General features: G+C 44.2%; 1 protein-coding gene across 2 annotated transcripts in view; it reads right to left on the bottom strand.

The window, feature by feature from the left end:
* Window positions 1-233: 233 nt before the first annotated feature.
* LMX1A (LIM homeobox transcription factor 1 alpha) overlaps window positions 234-13,583 on the bottom strand; it is a 76,984-nt gene continuing 63,634 nt past the window's right edge. For both annotated transcript variants that reach the window (XM_083743960.1, XM_083743961.1), the window contains 5 exons: window positions 7,153-7,322; window positions 4,750-4,827; window positions 3,550-3,619; window positions 1,699-1,872; window positions 234-1,064 (listed from right to left, as the gene is read on the bottom strand). In XM_083743960.1, the coding sequence (XP_083600086.1) occupies window positions 904-1,064; window positions 1,699-1,872; window positions 3,550-3,619; window positions 4,750-4,827; window positions 7,153-7,322 (653 nt within the window). In that variant the 3' untranslated portion in view covers window positions 234-903. The remainder of the gene's footprint in view (window positions 1,065-1,698; window positions 1,873-3,549; window positions 3,620-4,749; window positions 4,828-7,152; window positions 7,323-13,583) is intronic.

The following is a 13,583-nucleotide window of genomic DNA, read 5'->3' as shown; positions in this document are numbered from 1 at the left end:
CTACCATAAAAGATAAACCTGATGCAATATTAGGTGCGCTTGTATCTTGTATATAAATGCACACGCCCTTTCATGAACACACTCAAACACCTTGACACACATGCTTGCCATGCACCAAATTGATAGCTGTATGAACAAACCATGAACCTTCTCACCCCTCCATACATTTTTGGCAGTGTCAAAAATGCCTCCATGTCAATTATTTTCTGTCACTCATTGCAAAATAATAATAATAATAATAATAATGTTCATTTATTAGTTTAAATTGCTCTCACTCTCACATGCTCAGATCTAACTGACTTCATTCTGATATCATCCTGTTCACTATGTGATTCTGATAAGGTGGGTTCACTTACGGGATTAATCCAGGAAGGAGAAAGAAATAGCAACCAAGGAAGAAATGATAGCAATGCAGAAATCGCAGAAGCCACCAGGATTGCCAAAAAGGATTGCAAAATGCACAAATTATTGAAAAGTATCTAAGTTCCCCCCCCCCGAAGGGTAGTCCACCCAAATGAGGAACTTTTGTTTCAGCCCCAAAGTTCAAAGTGGGAAATATTGCTTGCCTATCTAGTCTAAGCCTAAAGTACTGATTTTTGCAACTTGCCTTCAAGACAGCCTTAAATAAAACACGGGGGGAGGGGGGAGAATAAGTTTTTGTCTTCTTTCATGCATTCCTTGACACTTCAAAATTTAAAACTCAGTTTCAAAAAGTCATTCCATAAATGGGTTCGCGAAAGGAGAACGGAGTTTTGAATTCTTCTTTCACAAATTTTCCTGATTTCCGCTGAATTTTTTTCAAATGGGAAACGAAGCTAGCAACTTCAAAATCCTTTCCTCTCCTTCTCTCCAGGTGGCACCTGCAGTGAGCCCAGCCCTGGTCTGCTCAGAGCCTCAAATGCCTCAAGATGTGAAGTAGGAGCTTTGCATGGAGTACAGGTGGTCAATGGGGTTCCCCACTCTGGACTGCAAGGGCCCAGGTTCCACAGTTGTTAAGAAACAGTCGCCCAGGTTGCTGAGGGAGGTGTCGTCACTGTCCATCTCACACAAAAGGTGCTCAGAACCTTCAGAACAGAGAGAAAGATTTGTTCCACTCAGGCACAATCCACTCACACAACACTGAAATGAACGGCAGCTGCTTGGGTGCAGAGTCAGGCTCTTGCGCCATTATTTTTAATGGCGCTTGCACGCGAGAACTTCTTTCAGAAGTGTCATCAGAATTTTGACTAAGCCACCCTAATAATAATAATAATAATAATAATAATAATAATAATAATATCTCTCTCGAGTTTGAGGTAGCTAAACAGACATACAATCTGAATCAAGGATCTAGACCAGGCATAGGCAAACTCCAGCCCTCCAGATGTTTGGGACTACAATTCCCATTATCCCTAGCTAACAGGACCAGTGGTTAGGGATGATGGGAATTGTAGTCCCAAACATCTGGAGTTTGTCTATGCCTGAGCTAGATGGAAACCAGACACGTTTAAAATCTCAAGCTCCACTAGCTTAAGCCTGGAAGCCCAAACCCAGCACGGATATTGTCTTAGAGGACTATGGACTCTTGACATCCTACATTCACATTGTTAAGGGGTTCCTCTTAGTCCGTATGAGATGTTGCAATGGGACATACAGAAAGAAGCCGTTTCAATTTACGGCTCCCTCAAAATGTGCAATATGCAGGGTTTCCGTTCTTACCATAAGGGTGCATGTGGTCTCCTGGCATTTGTGGCGGAGTGAGCCCTTGCCGGAAGGGGTCTGAGCTGTAAACACTTTGATCAATGACCAATACTTGTTGTGGAGGTGGTTGCAAGGTGGTATAAGAGTTCATGATTCCTTCGAGGCCTGTGTTGTTGCCACTGTTTGTCTGAGCTGGAAGACAATGGCAAATAAAATGCATGAGTTCATAAGATCAGTCTCCCAATACCTTATTATTTCACTTATGTCAGCAAGACCTGGCTTTTCTATACTGGTGCCTTTTTTCTTAATGAACTTTTTTCTCCAGTCCCAGGAGGTGTGAACTCTTTCCCAGCTCCCCTATTTTCAAAGCCATACCCAACCAACCCATATACGACTTCTCATTTTTCAGTCTCGGAATAAATGAATTAAATCATCAGTCGACTCAAATATATGAGCTGCTTAAAGGCCAGCCAGCCAGACCTACATATTATCAAATTCATGAAAAATATAACTATAAGCTCCTTTGGAACTCGGATGCCAAGTTCACTGTAAGACAGGACTCCTGTGATGATGATGATGATGATGATGATGATGATGATGATGATATTTATACCCTGCTCATCTGGCTGGGTTTCCCCAGCCACTCTGGGTGGCTTACAGCACACACAAAAATGTAAACCATTAGATATTAAAAACTTCTGTAAACAGGGCTGCCTTCAGATGTCTTCTAAAAGTTAGATAACTGTTTATTTCCTTGACATCTGATGGGAGGGCATTCCACAGGGTGGGTGCCACTACCGAGAAGGCCCTTTTTCCCCATGTTCAACCCCCTTCTCTCTCCCCCCTTTCTTTCTTTCATTCTTTGACATGCAAAAGAACCCTCAACATGTTCAGTCTTAGAGTCAATCCAGAAAAGATGCTGAAAGATAAATGTATGGATCTCAGACTTGTGGGTTTTTTTTGTTGTTTTTTTTGTTTTTTAGTTGAATACATCTGAGGCGGTTTCGGGACATAGGATCAGGAAACTCCTCTGCTTTTTGTCTTGCAGAAGGAAGTGTACACACTTTAAAGTAGATGGATGGCGGCTAACAGATTGAGGTTGAATCCTGACAAGACAGAAGTACTGTTTTGGGGGGACAGGGGGTGGGCAGGTATGGGGACTCCCCAATCCTGAATGGAGTAACTGTGCCCCTGAAGGACCAGGTGCGCATCATGCAAAAGAGGGGCCATTGTGCGAGAAGAGTGATCTAAGCATGGAAAGAAGAGTTGAGATGGGAAGCATGTTCAGCCCTATATAGTAAAGGGAAATTGGGAAGCAAAGCTAAGGACTGAAAAGCTATGGAGATTACAGTGGAAAACCAACAACAATCTGAGGAGAGTTCCCAGGTAGGAAATGGCAGCCGAGATGTCCTAGGAGCCAAGGAGAAGTGAATCATAACTTTTCCACATCAATAAATTCTAGTTTTTCAAGGTAACACCAAGAACTGAGTGTTGACGAAACCATGGGATAAGTCAAATCGATATTGTGGGGAGGACCATAGCTGTTCATGGCATGCTATTAAAGTCTCAGAGGAAATGAAATCTTGCCCATTGCAGAGGACTGGTTCACTGGCCGCCATATATTGTTGATGCCCTCCCTCCTTCAGCGTGGCATATTCTGCCTTCTGGCTTATGTAGGAAGCACAGAACCTGCATTTGAAAGGAGGGGAGCTAGGAAAGTATTTGGTCCTCCTGTCCAGCAACTCCTGGTGCCTCCATGGAAAGAGAATCCACTTTCCATTTTCAAAATCCTGGTTGTAGGTGGTGGAGTTTCAAGGGAGAGAGAACAGGCAGGTCCCATGACAAAAGGGGGTTAGGAGACAGGCTTACCAGAAGTGAGCCTCTGTGTTGTTTGCTGATCTTGCTGTTGCTGCTGCTGTCGTCTTGCTAATTTCTTCATCTGTTACAAAAAGGGAGGAAAGGTTAGAACAAGCCAATATCCCTTCCTCTTCTTTTCCTAAATGGTGGGAAAGCATCCACAGGGTTAGCAGAAGCACGATGCTGCCGTTACACTCTGATAGTTCTTAAGATGGGCTGAGACAGAGCCCTGTCTGAGAGAGCCACTTCCGCCCTAAGGAGGAGGTGGGGTTGCGGGCTTCATGGCCCCTCCACACACGTGGTGGGTGGAGGCCAGCCCCTGCGCGATTGGGGGGATTCCCAGCCACGTCACCCCCTGGCCGACCAATTGGCATCTTCAGGGGGCCTATAAAGGCAGGACGTGGCCGGGGGTCTCCCTCTTTGCCGCTCGCCAGCTGTTCCTGCTTTCCCCACCCTCCCGCCCTCTAAGGTTTTGTTCTTTGACCTTGCTATGGACCTTGGTTGGTCGCCGTTAAGGGGCCTGGTAGGAATTTTTCCACTTGGCAAATTGGCACCAGCCACTTGGTTTTCACCTGCCTCATAGCAAATCGTCACAGCTTTTCAGGTATTGGCGGTTAGGCATTGGTATAGTTCTGTAGATGGAAGAGGGGAAGTATCGCCATCACCTGCCCCAGATACTGAAGGGTAGTCCGTTAGATGATTCCGGGGGGCGCGGCCCTGTCCAAAGCCTAGGTAGGTTAGGGCCTAAGGCACGCCCCCTAGCAGTGACCCCAGGGGAGTTCCTAGTTAATGTGCATCATCAGGACTCCCCCCCTTGGTGGTTAACCCTTCCCGGACTTCGAGCGGACGGGTATAGTCGGATATAGTCAGTTAGGACCAATGCCTAAGCCAATACCGCTCATCACCTGTAACCAATAAAGTTTTTTAGCCCATTAACCTTAATAATTGTCATGTGTCATTATTTCCACCTGGGGGGTCGGGAACTTGCTACGCAACTTCTGCCAGACTGTGCAGCTCAGTGCAACTATGCTAGACGGACCAATGGTCTGTTAGACAGCTTCCCAAATCCAAAAATTCCATCTGCAAATTGCCTATTCTGACTCCAAACTAGGACTACATCTCCTGTTTAGATAGGTAGCCCTCCTATCTAAAAATGGAAGAAAGGCCCCAGCATCATTATGTAGTAAGTGATTCAAGGAGAAATGTTGTTACCTTAGCTCTTTGATTCTGGAACCAGACCTGAACAACTCGGACACTCAGACCCGTCTCGGCCGCTAACGTTTCCCTTACCTTCATGAAATGTCAAAACAGCAGACATGATTATTTGTTTAAAACAGAGGCAAAAGGATCAGCAAAATACTAAATGTGTAGGACTCTCAACACAAATTTCAACATTTTCATAAAGGGTTTTTTTCATTTTTCGGCACAAAATCTCAGTGTTTGCAGTTGCTCCCTAGATTTCTCACCAAAATCCAAAACCACCAGAACTGGAAGCTTTTGGAGTTCGGCAGTCAGATTTCAAACATGTGTCTCCAAACAGAGGAGCTGTGAAAACACGCAGAATACTGATCAGTGTGTATCAAAAGTGATCACGGGGATGAAGCAACTCCCCTAGGAAGGAAAGTTGCAGCATTCGGGACTTTTTGGTTTAGAGCAAAGGCTAGTAGCAAGTGACAGGATTTTAAAAATTATGCATGGCATGGAGAAAGCGGGTGAAGAAAGGTTTTCCTTACTGTCTCATAACACTGAATGTTGGAAGATGCGGGACAGTCAAAAGAAAGTACTTCTTCGCTCAGTGCGTAAACTATGGAATTTTATCCCACAAGAGGTAGCAATGGACACCAACTTGGATGGCTTTAGAGAAATGGCTATTAGCTACAATGACTATGTCCTATCCAGGGGCAATATGCCTCTGAAGAGTAGCGGCTGGGGAACGGAAGTGGGTGAGGGCTTTCCACAGGCTCCTCACTGGCCATTGTGAGAAAAAGATGCAGGAATGGCTGGACCTTTGGTTTGATCCAGCAGGGATCTTATGGTTTAATGTGGGATTATTATTTTTCTAAACAGCCCACAACTCTTTAGTTTTTCGCTGTAAAGGTTAAAAAGGTAAAGGACCCCTGGACAGTTAAGTTCAGTCAAAGGCGACTAGGGGGTTGCAGTGCTCATCTCGCTTTCAGGCCGAGGGAGCCGGCGTTTGCCAGCTTTCCGGGTCATGTGGCTAGCATGACTAAACCGCTTCTGGCACAACGGGACACCATGACGGAAACCAGAGCACACAGAAATGCCGTTTACTTTCCCGCCACAGCAGCACCTATTTATCTACTTGCACTGGTGTGCTTTTGAACTGCTAGGTTGGCAGGAGCTGGGACAGAGCAATGGGAGCCCACCCTGTCATGCAGTTTCGATTGGCAAGCCCAAGAGGCTCAGTGGTTTAGACCACAGCGCCATCCACATCCTCTGAACAGTTGCCGCTGGGGAACTGAAGTGGGGGAGTGTGCTATGCTGCTAAAATCCTGTTTGGGGCTTTACACGGGCATGTGGGGTGTGAAACACAGAGCAGTCAAATACAACATTCCTAGAGTGGACATATTTAGACATAAAGAAGGATGTTTGTCCAGACAGTAGATAAACTTCCTGTTTCCTCCTGTGCTGGGACAAACTTCCTCTACATGTGACCAGAGGTGGGCGTGACCTTACCTGTGCAGGTAACAAAATAGCACAGGGCAGACGGCCATCTCTCTCTGACTCCATTCCTCAAAGAAGCAACATCTCCTTAGCCTGAGATGCTCTCTTGGCTACCAGCCAAGAGAGGACAAAGGAACTATCTCCTTATGGGATAGATAATATCTCCTTATGGGATAGATAACGTGTATATATTTTGTAACTTAAGTCTGCCTTCTGGGATCCATTTGTGAACAGAACGTGTGAGTAAACTCTTTTTATACTTTTCTACAAGACTGTGCTGTGTCTATTCTTTTTAGGAGAGAATAAAAGGGGTATTACCAGGAAACTTATTTTAGAGGCTTATGCAAGCTTGGCAAACCGATCCGCTATGTAAGTTTAAAGAGGGAATGTTACTCTGCTAAATCATAGAACTGGTTAGGAAGGGTATTATTAAACAATATATCCTCTCCTGCCTTCCTGAACATTCCCACAGGGCACCTCACTGGTCATTGTGAGAAAAGGATGCGGGAATAGCTGGGCCTTTGGTTTGATCCAGCAGGGAATCTTTTTTCTAAACTAAACAAGTTTTCCCAGCAGGTAAGGGGCTCTCAGACTTGCGTAGGGCTGCACAACTTGCAGTCCATCAGCCTGTCATTTACATACAGTGGCTCACACCTGGGTCATTAAATCTCTCTTCTCCTTTTGCTGACTGCTCAGGAGTGATGGTCAAGGGCCTGGGAATCACAACACTTGTCTGTTGGGCTGCATTCTGTTTAGCGGACCACACGCCTGAACCTGACTGCCACCGACAGAGCACAATGTCTAGGAATTATTAAGACAGGAGTCACTCTATGGCCACAGAATTCAACAACATCTTAGGCGGTGTAAACTGGCTGCCTCTGGTGATTCCAGTGTTCATGGTGCCAGTTTCTTCTTATGATCAAACTGTACCTTCCTGCATGGTTTAGAAGACACTTCAAACGATGCCTTGAATGCCCGGCGCTGCTGGGTCGTCAAGATGGTCCGGGGTCGTTTCGGCCGCTTGTGGTCCTTGCTTTCCTCGGCTGTTTTCCCTGTGCCATCTCCCATTTTGCACAGGCTCCCTTCATCATCACTTTTACCTTAAAAGATTGGGGAAGGGGATAAAATCCCACACAATGCGATTCACAAGCCAGCCTTTGCTTAAAACGAAATCACTCCAAATTGAGAAGCCGCATGGAAAAGCTCCATACTAACAGGAAGATGCTCAAAATTCCTTTCAGAATTTGCACAGGTAGAGCTACAAAGCACTCAGAAGCATTTGGTAAGGAAAGGAAAGACATTGGAGAGAAACCAGGGCTCCTGTTTTGCAACTTTTACAGGGGTGTGGCTGGGGTGGTTATAAGGAAATAACAGTCAAAAAAAGCAGTCAAAAGAGGATTATAAGATCAATTCAAATCTGGTTACACAACAAGTCAGCAGCCATCTCCCAGGGGCCTCAATGCCAATGTGGTGTAGTGGTTAAGAGCGGTGAACTTGTAATCTGGTGAACCGGGTTCGCGTCTCCGCTCCTCCACATGCAGCTGCTGGGTAACCATGGGCTAGTCACACTTCTTTGAAGTCTCTCAGCCCCACTCACCTCACAGTGTTTGTTATGGGGGAGGAAGGGAAAGGAGAATGTTAGCTGCTTTGAGACTTCTTCGGGTAGTGATAAAGCAGGATATCAAATCCAAACTCTTCTTCTTCTTCTTCCTAAAGAAGGATATTTAAGCATCCTTCTGCAAGCTAGAAACAAGATGGCCAGACGGGCTTCTCTGGGCAAAGGTTTCAAAGCAGGAATTAGCCTTGCTCCAGTTGCCACTAATAGAACCTCAGACAGCCTAACCCTAACCCTAGATTCAGACCATTTCAAACTTTTAAAGTCAACAGTAACACATGGAATTAAGCCCAGAGATTATACGTACAGGTATCATATGGTGTTTTTAGCTAACACCCAACCTATAGCTCAACTCCAAATGCTCTTTAAAAATGTCCCCATTGCACTGGAGAAATCTCACCTCAAGGCTCTCAAAGCATGCATCACGGCAGCCAGAACTCCACTGAAGAGTAATTAAGCAGGCTTTTCAATTAGGATATGTGTGAGATGCTGGGACACTTTGCCTGGGAGGTGAGGAAGCTCTTAAGCTATCGGCCTCCATTACTCTAAGTAAATGTCTGGAATAAAAGGTAAGGTAAAGGTACCCCTGCCCGTACGGGCCAGTCGTGTCCGACTCTAGGGTTGTGCACCCATCTCACTTAAGAGGCCGGGGGCCAGCACTGTCCGGAGACACTTCCAGGTCACGTGGCCAGCGTGACGACGCTGCTCTGGCGAGCCGGCACCAGCACAGCACACAGAAACGCCATTTACCTTCCCACTATAAAGCGGTACCTATTTATCTACTTGCACTTAGGAGTGCTTTCGAACTGCTAGGTGGGCAGGAGCTGGGACCGAACGACGGGAGCTCACCCCCCGTGGGGATTCGAACCACCGACCATGCGATCGGCAAGCCCTAGGTGCTGGGGTTTTACCCACAGCACCACCCGCGTCCCAATGTCTGGAATAAGGTAGTCCTAATTTGGCAAGGTTAGCATTCCAATAAAATGTTTGGCACTAGAGTGTATGCCTTCAATACTATGCCGTTTCAGGTTGCACATGGAGGGGGGGCGCCATTTTTAAAAAATGTTCCCTCATATTAACAGTTCCTTGCAAACAGAAAATGAGCACAACAGTGGAGAATGGTTCTGGGCCTAACCAAGATCCAGCTGTGATAATTTTCAACTTGCATGGTGCATTTAAAAATGACAACTAATCTGTGGAGCGGTAAAAGCTTTCTGGGAGATGATATATAATAAGTTAAAGAAACTGTTTAAGAAAACTTTTGTTAAAAAGACCAGAAGGTTTTTTTGTTAGGTATACAGTGGTACCTCTAGTTACGAACTTAATTTGTTCCGGAGGTCCGTTCTTAACATGAAACTGTTCTTAACTAGAGGCGTGCTTTCGCTAATGGGCCCTCTTGCTGCCGCCGGCACACAATTTCCATTCTCATCCTGGGGCAAAGTTCTCAACTTGAGGTAACTCTTCCCGGTTAGTGGAGTGTGTAACCTGAAGCATTTGTAACCTGAGGTGTTTGTAACTCGAGGTTGCACTGTAAAAGGTGAAGAGATACCAAAAGAAGACATAATACTTTTTATGTACGCAACGATGGCAGCAAGAATACTACTAGACCAGAGATGGAAGGAGGGAAAGGGCTGACTAGAGAAGAATGGTAGACTAAATTGATGGAGTATGCAGAGATGGTGAGACTGACGGGAAATAACAGAAACCAGGAAGACCAAGTATTTCTAAAAGACTGGAATAAATTTTTAATGTATTTAAAAGACCACTGTAAACAGTTAATCATTGGCAGGGATACAATGACACTTGTAATGTGAAATGAACTACGGTAACTATGGATATATAACAGATAGATAACAGTAAAAGATTCAGAATATATATATTTTTAATATGGAACTTTTGGAGGGAGGGAGGGAGGGAGGGAGGGAGGGAGGGAGGGAAGAGGGTCTGAAGGTTTGAAAGAACCTTTTACTTTAATGTTTTCAAATGGTTAAAGTAAAAATGTATAAAAGTATGTAAAACCAATAATTTTTTTAATAAAAAATAAATAAAATAAAAACAACAAATCCTCACTTGCAGTCTGGACTAAGTATGGTACAGGTACTTCCACCTCAGTCCCATCTCATGATGTGCTGCATGTATGGAATAGGCCTCAGTAGAGTTCAAAATAGTAGCATTTTACTAATGAATAGTATTTGAAAACAATGAGTTGATTGCTCTAAGTTGATGCTGCGTTTGCCCCTCAGTGCATTATTGATAAGAGGCATTCCTGTTTCTCTTTCACAGGATGACTAGAGAAACGGGCTGATCAGAAGGAACATTTTATCACATGTGGTGGGAATGTAAGAAAGTAAATGGGAAATGATATATAATGAGATGAAAAAGATGTTAAAATTTACATTTCTATAAAAAAACTAGAAGCATTTTTACTTGGCATTATAGGAGAAGATATTAATTGAAAGGATGTAAAATTGTTTTTATATCCAACAACAGCGGCAAGAGTATTGTTGGCTCAGAAATGGAAACAAGAAGAAATACCGACAAAAGAAGAATGGCAGACAAAATTAATGGATTACGCAGAATTGGATAAGATGCCAGGAAGGATTCGAAACCTGTGGGACCAGAGATTTACAGAAGATTGGAAGAAATATACAAACTATTTGAAGAACAATCAACAAATTACGCTAGTAGGACTACAAGAAGTTTTGTAAGGAGAAATATGTGGAATATTGCAAAAAAGAGAAAGAAGAGATACTAGTTATGAGATTTAAATGTAATAGTGAAAATAAGAAATGTAAATCAAATAAATAGATTGGAAAATTTTCAGATGTGATTGATGGAAGTCAAAAAAGTTGTATAAGATGTTAAAGTACATTTAATTATTGTTGAAAATGATATGTTGAAAATTAATTAAAAAATTATATAAGTGAAAGAGAGAGAGAAACAGGCTGATCAAATATTTCCCACATCTGTCCATATAGGAGAATGAAACAGGGAAATGCTTTGAAATGGATGGGGAAGGGAGGGGAACAGTGCAGAGAAGTCTGGGGGAATCCCATCCCATGAAAGAAGAGTGGCCGTGTTCCCCCGCCACCCCAGACACCTGCTCGCCAAATCCCTCCAAATGATGGAAAGTTGATTCTGCTTTAACGTGGCAATGCTTTTAATTAACTCTGCCTTTCAAGCCTTCCTCGAACAGGGTAGGAATTAATTAATCTTTAAGACTCCTCCTGGTGTAACATGGGAAAGGACTACAGGCGGTTTATATTGTCTGCCGTGACCTCTGCGCAACCCCAAGGCTCACTGGGGGAATGATGAAGAACCGGCTTCGTGTATGAAGATGAAGAAATTCTTTGGTTAGAGGGAATTAGGGAAAGGAGGGATGTTAGTACACTTTTAATTGGAAAGGGGGCTCCTCTTTCACAGGCGCCTGTTTACTTAGGCTTGGACACTGGGGCTCAAGGGAAGGAGTCATTGAACTGAGGGCTTTGCAGATTATGGGCAGCATATGGCTTCCAGTGCTTTGCTCTTTATTTTCATTTTCTCATAAAGTGGTCCTAAGTTTGCATTGTGCTCCTTGTTCCCTTATGTTTCTGACTGGGTCTTTAAAGATACATATATGATGACTGGTCAAGTAGATGCCATAATCTCATAGCCTCACAATTAAATGTCACGGGGGAAAGTCTGTCCTTTCTCTTAGACAGAGAATGATAGAATCAAAGAATTGTAGAGTTGGAAGGGACCACGAGGGACATCTAGCCCAACCCCCTGCAATGCAGGAATCTTTTGCCCAACGCGGGGCTCAAACCCACAGCCCTGAGATTAAGAGTCTAATGCTCTACTGACTGAGCTATGGAGTGCTCCACATTTATATTGCTTTTTTTAGAAAACTTACATTCTGCCAGTCAACCAAACAGGTTCTCAGGCCAGCTTGTAGCAAATCAGGACGGCCCTTTGAGAAGTTAAGCTGAGAGGATTAGACTGCAATATAGAAAATATACTGGTGCTTTTAGTTTACATGTGAGAGCTTAATGGCCCAATCCTACTTATGACTAGACTGTACTGAAGATAGTGAGACTTATTTTTGAGTAAATGTGGTTTAGGGTTGGATTACACAACTTTGTTGTTTATCATCAGCATCTACGTAAAAAAACAACAACCCCAATCTCTGTTCAGGTCCAAATAAACAGAACTGGACTCCTTGATTAATTGTAATTCAGGAGCTTCACACCAGAGAAACCTTTAAAATGTACCGTATTTGTTCAAGTATGACTACCTTAAGAGTGTGGGGTGTGAATCACAGGACAGTCAAATACAACATTCCTAGAGTAGACATGTTTAGACATGAAGAGGAATGTTTGTCCAGACAGTAGATAAACTTCCTGTTTCCTCCTGTGCTGGGACAAACTTCCTCTGCATGTGACCAGAGGTGGGCGTGACTTTACCTGTGCAGGTAACAAAAGCACAGGACTGACCACCACATCTCTGTTTCCTCCATTTTGCTTTCGTCAACGAAGCATCAGCCTGAGATACTCTCTTGGCTTCCATCCAAGAGAGGACAAAGGAACTATCTCCCTATGGGATAGATTCCAGGTTTATATATTTTGTAACTTAAATCTGCCTTCTGGGATCCATCTGTGAACAGAATGAGCGAGTAAACTATTTTATACTTTTATACAAACTGTGTCTCATCTATTCTTTTTAAAGAGGGAATAAAAGGGGAATTACCAGGAAACTTATTTTAGTGGCTTAAGCAAGCCTGGCAAAGCTATCCGCTGTGTAAGTTTAAAGGTGACTGTTACTCTGCTAAACTGTAGAACTTGTTAACACAAGTTGGGAAGGATATAATTAAACAATATATCCTCTCCTGCCTCCCTGAACATTCCCACAAAGAGTGCTCTGGTTTCTGGATGCTTCCATTTCTCATGTCAGATTTGGGTTCGTTTATTCCAGAGGTAGTGAACCTTTCTGTTCCGATGGGACACCCCACACCACCGCAAGCCAACTTTGACAGGCGGGCAGGGCCACCCAGCTCTCAACCAACTAAAGTCATAAGGGTGTCAGGTGATTCACAGGTAGGTCACTCACCTGCCAAAAGTAGTCCATGGGGCTGGCGGGGGGGGGGGGCGGGAGAGTGACTTTAAAGCACCATACAAGGCTTGCAAAGAGCACTGTGCCATGCTTTTAAGCGCCAATGATAAGCAGGCTTGAATTGCCTACTTAGCAAATGGGCAGGAAACTCAAGTCGATCAGCTGTGTGCAAGTTGCGCATGAAGAACTCAATCGCACAGCCAAACCAAGCATTCTTTAACTGATGGGTGGGAGGTCCAAGCCTGTTTTCTGCACAGATCAGCTGCACAGAACTTGCTCTTGCAGCCAAATTATCCACGCCTCTACCTGGCCAGTTTTGCTCCATTGGTCTATCGTATGAAGACAGGTCTGTTTCTCCATTCCTGGCAGGTGATAGCACATATCACAGCAGAAGATGAGCAAGTGAAGCAATCTGTGATGCTGTGGCTGACACTGTTAGGTCCTGTAATAGTGTTGCCTGAGTAGATATGGGAGCAAACATGGCATCTTGGTTTGTGGTGGGGTTTGGTCTCTGTGTCTGTGCCTTTGTTATGTGGTCTATATGTGGTCCAACTAGTGATGGAAAGAGTCTGAGGCTCAAGGGAGACTAGCTGTCTGCAACCAAGTACAGGTCAACTACCCAAGACCTGCAAGAGGGAAGTGTCATTGGCAAGTATTG

This window comes from Podarcis gaigeae (genome assembly GCF_964106915.1).
Source record: "Podarcis gaigeae genome assembly, chromosome: 6".
Classification (NCBI taxonomy): domain Eukaryota; kingdom Metazoa; phylum Chordata; class Lepidosauria; order Squamata; family Lacertidae; genus Podarcis; species Podarcis gaigeae.
Note: the sequence above shows the minus strand (reverse complement) of the source record. Positions and strands in the feature narration are given on the sequence as shown.